Here is a 9293-nt window from a genome sequence, read left to right as displayed (position 1 = left end):
ATGCCATTTATGCTTTCTTTCATTCTATTTCTTATTCCATATTTCGTTTTTTGCCATTCTATTTATTCTGTTTATTCTTTTATGATAGCAGTCCATTCGCATTTTTCACTTCGCATGTAATAAATGTAATGTATGCTAACCGCGGGAATTAAAAAAAAAAAAGCTGTCAGCGAACGAATAATTTGCACTTGACTTGAATAAGAACACAAGCAACCATCTATTTTCTAGTATTTGTATTACTTCTAAATACATACAGACAAATATATACACTTCATATATATATATATATATATATATATGTTTGTGGGTGAGAGAGATAGTGTTCTTTGAGTATAGGGTACCACACTTTCTTTAGTTGCATTACATTGTTTTGAAATTTTTTATCTTGTTAAATAATGCTATAGCATGAATTAAAAAAAGAAAATAAATGAAGGGGCAATTTTTGTCCAATAGTCGATCGCCGTAAATTACAGCAGATCAGTAATTTTATAATTCATATACAATGTATAATGATAGATAGGGTGTTCTTTTGAGTTTAGTGTGCTACCCTTTCACTTTCAGATGGTTTCGAAAATCGTTTCCTCATTGTTCAGTTACGATCTAGCGTTAAATATTCTTTAAAGAAATGAATAGAGGTTTTTTGGCCAATGCTCGGATATCATTATTATAGTTGATCAAAGTAATTTTATAATTACAGACCAGCAAATCCATGGCAATAAACAACAACAGGACATAATTGTTCTCGAAGTGATGATAACCTTCTCAATGCGCCATCTTACAAATTCTTTCCAGTAACTTCTCAATGTTGTATTCAATTTCTTTTCCTGGCATAAGTCCAGAAGAACTCTGTCTACCTTATTGCAGGCCCAAGACGGTTAGCAGGATTTACATGGTTCGCAATGTAGTACTCAAATACATGTGGTAATGATTCTATTCTGATCATGTGAATGCCAAATGCCAGGGCCTATTAATATTATTATTGATTCACGAGCAGTTTTATTTCCAATAATATCGGGTCATGTGTTTGACTTTCTGTCTGTTTTTTTTTTCCGTCAAGGAACCATTTCTTTGCGTCTCCTTGAACCATAATAGCTCCTGTGGCCGTTCTCTTGGAGTGACCTCTTGCATACTCTCTGTAGACATATTTCGTTTCGTGTCTTTCACCTCCAAGACGTTTATCCTTATCTAGATTGATTCCACCGATAACAATCGGAATGCTCGAAATCCATTAATGACAACGCACATATTTCAAGAACAAAGATCAATGCGCAACTTCTGGTTTTGTCCAGTTTGCATTCACTCCGAAGTAGTTTTTATTGAATCACGAGGAATGCTCCGAAAATATATCACATCATGCTACTGTGGGGTAACGATAGCTAATGCATATATTGGGCACATTTGGTCAATTTGCATTTAGCTTGACCTGTCTCAAACTACTAAAGCAACTGAATCTCCTCTATTAACTTTTTCTTTAGATTCAAGTTAAATGTGTGCCAGCAGACTTAACTGCATTCAATTCTTCAGGTCAGAATGGTTGGGAAATGAAATGGTTTGTAAGAGATGGCAAGTGAATTGGGAATGGGGAGCCAGTATTTGCTGGAAAGTAGGTATACCTTCACAAATCAAAGAGTGTCCGATGGTGTATGAAATAGGCTTATATAAAATTGTCCTTCCAATAGTCAGGCCATAATTGAGTTGATGCAGATCAGTTTTAAAGAACAGTTCATGTTATAAGAGTTGAGGTAGTAAACAAATGGTCAGCCAAGGTAATGGAAAGGCTTGAGGTCAAGTGTAAAAACCCTTTTTTTTTTTTGCGAAGACGAAAATCCTGGGTTATTCCGGTCATTTTAACATTCTAAACAATCTGATACACTCACGCCCTTTCCATAACCATTTCTCAAGGGCAAAATAAGCTGAATGTTGCACAACGTAAAAACAATCTGTGGCCGCTTTTCTGTGATACCTCCTGCAAGAGGTTTCTAACCTTAGTATGACCTCGTCACTCTAACGACCACTTTTGATCTGTATCGGAAAACTGTTGAAAGAGGCACGTTGTATTCAAAGATCGCCATATATGTAGATGTGTATATATCTTATTTATTTTTTTTTGCCTGTCCAGTTGTTAGTGGTTGACAAGGTTTTTAGCTCCCAGAACTTATTTCCAGAGAAAAATATATTCTGTTGTTGTTTTAATACTTTTGCTGTTCCATAATATAAAAACACTCGCTCTGCGTATGCCGTGGGTTGTCGTAATTTACACATGCCTAATGGTCAAGTTAGTGTGGCCTAAAATTATTTTCTTTATTTGTCATTTGTTTAAAATTATTACTATTGAAAATATTGTCGCCATTTGTCTTGCTCTTGGTGCTAGAGAATTGTTCGTTTATTTGCAATAGAACAAGATCAGCGAGTGTAAGATAAACCACAAAGAAAAAAAACAAGATAGTAAACCTTTAAAACAATATTCTGTAACCATAGCCGACTTGATGCTTCACACAAGCAGCAGGGATTTATATCCCTTTTTAATCATGTAATTTATGTAACTTGGCTTAATGTGTTTTGTTTATTTAATCTAATTATCTCGACATTAAGTGTACTACTTTCTCCCTCTCTCTATCACTCATACTCTATTCATACCCCGCTAATTCTTATTGTCTGTATTCCATCGACTCTTCATTTCGTTTTTAACAACACTCTCCTCCTCTTCCTTCAGTTACCACAACTCTTTCTTTTTCCTCACTCTTCTAAGCATCTTTCTTTAATCAAAATGTTGCACTTTTTCTCTTTGACATTACTTAGCAATGCGGCAGATTGATATTCTGGTATACAGGCATTGTTGATATTGTTTTTGGCTACCTTTCTATTCTAGGTTCGCAAAACGAACGATCGTTACTTCCTTTATTTTTTTTCCTCCTCTTCTAGACAATTCGGTTAGCATTCTTCTAGAAAATTCAGTGTTCATTTGAAAGTTAATTGTCCTAAATTGTGTTAATTTTTAAAGAGGTTGCATGTGGATAAATCGACACACCCAGATAGACACACGTTTGTAGCTGTACTTGCTTGGCAAGTGATTTTAAGATTGTCTGGTGAACCAATCAGCTAACATCGTAGAAAAGTTATGATAGTCATTTAAAATATGCACAGACTATTCACTTTTAGTGATAGTTTTTCTCATATTGGTGTCAAATTCCCTCATTTAATTTTGCTGCAGTATTTTTGAGATATAATACTGTCGCAAAATAATAAAAATTAAAAAAAGAGACCAGTATACGTACGATATCATTACGTGTGTGCATTTATAATGATTGAAATTCTATATTAAATTTATAATTATTTTGGGCATTTATTCAAGACCATCATCGGCCAGCTCATTTCATCCCATGTATTAGAAATTAATGCGAGTTCGTCTTCGATTTCGATGTTAGATTGATCTTGAAAGCTGAAGATCAAGGGAGATAACACTAGCTTGGGTAAGTGAGCGAGGGAACCTCTTGTGTCGCTCAACCTGCTAGAAAGAGCAGTTAAGTGTTCCTCAAATATTCAAAATAAGCATTTGATAAAATCAAAAGTCATGAAAGATCAGTTGGACTAAAAGCCAAAGTTGCTTCCTTGCATTGTTTATAGGATTGACTGTTTAGTTGCTGTCACTTTGTCCTTGTAGCTCTTCTATAGTTTGCAAGTGCAGATTTGGGAAATATATCTGCAAACTTCAAGTATTTTTACTTTAGTGAAACTTGTCTAAAATTTCCGTTGTTTAGTAACGTTTATTGTAAATAGTTTTCGAATGTTTGGCTTTGTGGTTACGTAGCTCGCTTTGCAACCACGTGGTTTCTAGGTTCAGTCCCGCTGTGTGGGACCTTGGGCCAGTGTCTTTACTGTAGTCCCACACTGACCAATACCTCCCGAATGAATTTGTTTGACGGAAGTTATGGAATTCAGTCGCGTGTGTTAGTTCCCCTTCCCCCTTCTTGGAATCCGGTGTTTGTTTGCTTACATCCCCGATAAAATACCTAGTTTAAATAAGTAAGCACTTCATGATGATACCTCAGTGTGGCTGCTGTCCAATAACTGAAGCAGCAAGTATGATATTCTAATTAGAAAAAAAGCGTAGCAGTATTACGTGTTACTTTTGAATACCCCTTTTATTATTAAAAACCCAACGCATGCATGGGAAACGTCAGAATTTTTAGATGTAGTCCAACTGGTAAATAAACACGTGACTGAATCAAGATGGATCTATATGCTCTATTCTGGACCCCCCCCCCCATGATCTTTTCATAATGAAATTGACCTCTAGTGGGGTGGTGGAATGGGACCGTACACATACTCAATACTCCTTCCCCTCGACAATGTTTAACTTCTCCATGTTCCCATCTTTGGCTTTAAATGCAGCATGATGACACACTATTGATATAATGAGTGGGCACTCCATGCAGCATGATGACTTTCCATAGAGTTACTCTTGCATGTTGTCAGGCCTTGTTTGAAGTAGTAGTTGACTACAAGTGACTCCTTAATGTGGGGTGTGAAAACCTTTCCTCACATGGCTCCAGCCTACAATATTTGGAATGGGTCCTTATCTCAGAATTCTGGTAGTGTATCAGGTGTAGCCAGTCTCCCGGGATCATCTTGAGGAAGCGGGAATGGAGTTTAAGGCTAGCAACTTTGCCTTCTGTATTCAAATTGCTGCAAAAATATTGATTCATAAAGAAAACAGTGAGATAAGTACAGTTGATGCCTCTGTACTGGAGTTGGGCCAGAGCCAAAAGGATGTCTGTCTCTGAGCAAGGTCAGATCTTTCTTCAGTACTGAAAACAAAGTGGATGGCTGAAATGGGTGAGATGGATACCTACCACATAGTTGTCTAGAGTGTCAGTGAGACATATTGGACAGGCTAGGGGTATATGATAAGTAGAGGTAAGACAGTCCTTTATTCTAGCCTGGAAGAACAATACTCAAGGGGTTGGTATCATCTTGTGTAGGCATGCATCAAGAACACTGATCATCTGGAAGGTCAGTGAATGATGGTTCAACACCAGACATGCCAAGTTACCGGTTGCAATAGGAAATAAGGAGGCTTTCTGTAATCACCTACAGAATGTTTTGGACAGCATGCTATGATATGATGTCAAGCTGGTAACTTCATCAAGTGTCTTGTGGAAATTTCGAACCTGGGTTCTCATTCCTAAGGTATTTTTTGATGTTATTATTATTCAGCTCACTGCCTGGAATTGAACTCGGAATCTTGGGGTTAGCAGCTCCACTCAAAATAACATCAAAAAATACTTTAGGTATGAGAACCCATGTTCGAAATTTCCCCAAGACACCTGAAGAAGGCTGGAAGGTATATCAGCCGAAACGTTAACAACAAACAAGATGAGGACAAATATTCATCAAATGTAAATAATGTATGAGGGGCAATGTTTGGGAACAATGGATCTCTGCAGCTTCGTGAAACTTAACAGGAGGGAAGAAGTAAAACCAGAAATGATCAGACAAAGAGTGTAAAACAACAAATGTTAAAAAGGAGGATTAAAAAATATATACAGGCTTAAAAATAAGTGCCTAAGTTTACAAAATATTAAAAATATTGTTTCAAATCAGAAATTAATTAGGGTTAAGAGATTTACAACTGTGGTTTTTTTCTCTTTATATATTTTGTTTGCATTTGAAAGTATTAGTTTCAGCTTCATTAAAGGTGAAAATGTAATTAATACTACAAAATATACAGATGTGGCTGTATGGTGAGAAGCTTACTTCCCAACCACATGGTTCCGGGTTCAGTCCCATTGCATGGCACCTTGGGCAAGTGTTTTCTGTAGCTTTGGGCCAATATATAGTATATATTTGTGTTTGTCCCCCCCCCCACCATTGCTTGACAATCAATGTTGGTGTGTTTACGTCCCTGTAACTTAGTGGTTTGGCAGAAGAGACTGATGGAATAAGCACCAGAATTACAAAGAATAAGTCCAGGGTTTGATTTCTTCGACTAAAAGGCGGTGCTCCAGTATGGCCACAATCAGTTGCCTGAAACAAGTAAAAGAACAAAGGAAAAAGAAAAACCCACGCAAGGCAACTGCTGCTGGAATTCCAATAAGCCTTAATTGGCTGCAAAAACATTTAGAAATTTTTTATTTTGTTACGGGTTCTAATTATCTAATTTTCCAAACAATTTATTTTTTAAGGTATAATAGAAATGTTAAGGGGGGTAGATTTGAAAAAAACATGGTTCCAGGTTCAATCCCACTGCATGACACCATGGGCAAATGTCTACTATAAGCCTTGAGCTAACCAAAGTCTTGTTAGTGGGTTTGGTGGATGAAAACTGAAAGAAGCCTGTTGTATGTATATATTTATATGTACGGATGTTTTACTGTCTCCTTGCTTTGACATTGTGTGATGGTTATAAACCAGTGTCACCATCTTGCAAACTGTGTTTGTCATTTCCAGTCTTCTGTGAAAACAGGTCTGGTCATGGGGAAATATTGCCTTATTTGGAAACCGCTGAGGGCTGGTAACAGGAGGGGCTTCCAGCCATTGAATTCAAGCACAGAAAAGTATATGTGACAATGATCATGATGTTCATTTGTAGCACTTGGCATCACAAAACAAAATTACGTGGAGTATGGTAAGCCATATCCAAAATTCTCACTTTTCTGTAACTGTCTGTGGTGCAATAAGGCAGTATTATTACAATGCTACATGTTATTCACTTGTAAACTGCTTTGTGACTGGCATCCCAAAACAATGAAAATTGATGCGACATATGTTGAATAAAGGAAATTAATACTTTTTGATTAGCATAAGCTTTGTGTACTAAAATCGGCATAGAATGTCAATGGCTTATTAGATTTCCAGACAATCATTGAATCAAGTGGGGAAAGTTGGGGAAAATTCAATGTGTATAGTCTTAAGATTTAATTAGCTTATAAATGAAATAATTGATTGGTAAGTTTTGCTGCTGAATAGTCATCAGTCTTGTCAGTTGAAATGAGGAATTTGCTGTTTTAAGCTGAACCATAAGTGTTAATGGGAAACAGTGCAGAAAAATTTACTAACACTGAGAAAGTTTGGCTCCACAGCAGGAAATAAAAATGAAAAAACCATTTCTTACATTGGCAATAGTTTTCTACTGACGTGTGTCTGTACAAGACTGTTGATTTCCAAGCTTGTCACTGCTTGTGCAAAGTGGAGGTAATGTCATTCTTTGGTGACCTTATAATCAGTTGTTCTGTAGTTTTGAGGGCCTCTGGAAACAGAAATCCCTTAATTGAAAAACAGAGATGAGTTGGCACCAAGGAGAGCTGCCAGAAATAACCCTCTAAGCAACCCTGCTAGTATAGAAAAATAGTTGTGAAATGTGTGTGTGTATACATATGTATATGTTTATACATACAGTGTATTGTTCTATTATTGGTGGAATCAACAAAAATAGTATTCCATCCAGTGAATGATAAATATCATTTGAAGGATTATATCTTTATATATACGCACGCACGTCTGGAATTGTTTGTTTATTCTGTCATTTGTATAAAATGATTACAATAGGTTTATGAAATTTAACTTGTCTCCTTCTATAAAAATCTTGCTAAGTTCCTTTTTGCATTTTGTTTTTCCTCTCTCCACAGACGCCTACAGGAATCTAAGCAAATCCATTTGCTGCAGTTCTGTGCCAAGATGACTCAAGAGGAGACTACAGTCGCTGGTATTGATATCACACCAAAACAAGATGGTGGTGTTATTAAAGAGATTCTACGGCCAGCTACCTCTGAGGAACAACCTACCAATGGTGATACTGTTATTGTACACTATGTTGGAACCCTACTGGACGGATCTGAATTTGATTCCAGTCGGTCCCGTGGAGAGAAATTCTCTTTTGCTCTTGGAGAAGGTAAGTACATAAAAGCATGTACACTCGTATTTCCAATTTGGTTGATGAATATGATGATGTAAATCTATTCATAATAGGTGCATTGTGAATGGGGTTCAAGAGGCTTGCTTCTCAACCACATGATCCCAGGTTCAGTCCTATTGTGTGGCACCTTGGGCAAGTGTCTTTTACTATAATCTCGGGCAGAGTGGCTTTAGTAGACAGAAACTGAAAGAAGCCCGTTTGTATGTGTGTGTGTGTAAACAAGCATCACTGTCATACAAACAATGCTGTTTGTTTCTAGTCTTCCATGGAAAAACATGTCTGACCATGAGAAATGTTACTTTGCCTGGAAACAGGATGGGCTGGGCATGACTCAAAACTGCAATTGGTAGTGAAGCCCTGGTTTGGGAGTTTGAGTTTTGAGGAGTATGGAATCACCCCTTAGCCACTATTGTTCCCAAGTCTACTCAGATCTAGAGTAGTAGCACCTGTCAAGGTCCCAGCTACGGGTTAGTTAGCCTGTCAAAGAATTGCTTCTGGAAGGAGGTCACTCAGGCACCCTAACCTACCTAGGGCAGATGGTCGTTTCAGCTTCTTAGTTGCTCATGTAAGAGGAGGTAACTCTGTACAAATCCTGCATCCTGGTAACTACTGAGCTCTTGGCACTTGTTGCACCAGACCAGTGCAAGTTTGAACGACAGGAGAGCACAAACTATGCTCATGATGATAAACTCCTGCTGTTTTGTGGGGGTAATTCATTGAGCATTTAGAAAAGGCTAAGGGAGTAAACATAATGAAAATTTTAAGGAATGGCCCTTAGGCCGATATGTATGATTTTTCTTAACCAATATCTGGCAGAGTTATATATACAAACATGGTTGTAGCCATTGATTGAAACAAGCACAATAGATGTGTGTTGATAAATTCATGGACATAAGTATGCACATGCATATGTTCATATCAGCATGTATAAAAATAAGTCTAACAAGGAAGTTTTGCAATATTTGTCGGCTTGAATTATCTCCCCTTGCACCAATGTCTACATTTATCTTCCGAGAAATAGTTCTTGGGTGATGCTTCAGTGACTGACACCAGTAAAAAAAAAAAATGTAGCATATCTAGTTTGGGATCTTTTTTGAAACGGGGGGCCACATTTTTCATTAATGTTTTACGTAGTGTTTTTGGTACCGAAAGACTTTCAAACTTCGTATACTTATCTATTTTGTGTTATAGAACAGAAAAATATTTTTGTATTCGAATTTATTTCATGTAAAAAATTGTCTTATTTCGATAATTTCAACCAATCACAGACAAGTATTAAGTTGTTTACGTTTACTCCTTTGGCTGATTAAGCCATAGCTTCGTTTTATTTGCTTTTTTCTTTTTAAATTTGCTGTTTTACCCTAACCCTATCACCGAT

General features: G+C 36.9%; 1 protein-coding gene across 2 annotated transcripts in view; it reads left to right on the top strand.

The window, feature by feature from the left end:
* LOC106884455 (peptidyl-prolyl cis-trans isomerase FKBP4) overlaps window positions 1-9293 on the top strand; it is a 22042-nt gene that overhangs the window by 2054 nt on the left and 10695 nt on the right. For both annotated transcript variants that reach the window (XM_014935852.2, XM_014935851.2), the window contains exon 2: window positions 7629-7891. In XM_014935852.2, the coding sequence (XP_014791338.1) occupies window positions 7678-7891 (214 nt within the window). In that variant the 5' untranslated portion in view covers window positions 7629-7677. The remainder of the gene's footprint in view (window positions 1-7628; window positions 7892-9293) is intronic.

This window comes from Octopus bimaculoides, chromosome 7 (genome assembly GCF_001194135.2).
Source record: "Octopus bimaculoides isolate UCB-OBI-ISO-001 chromosome 7, ASM119413v2, whole genome shotgun sequence".
Classification (NCBI taxonomy): domain Eukaryota; kingdom Metazoa; phylum Mollusca; class Cephalopoda; order Octopoda; family Octopodidae; genus Octopus; species Octopus bimaculoides.
This window is presented reverse-complemented; position numbering and strand designations above follow the sequence as displayed.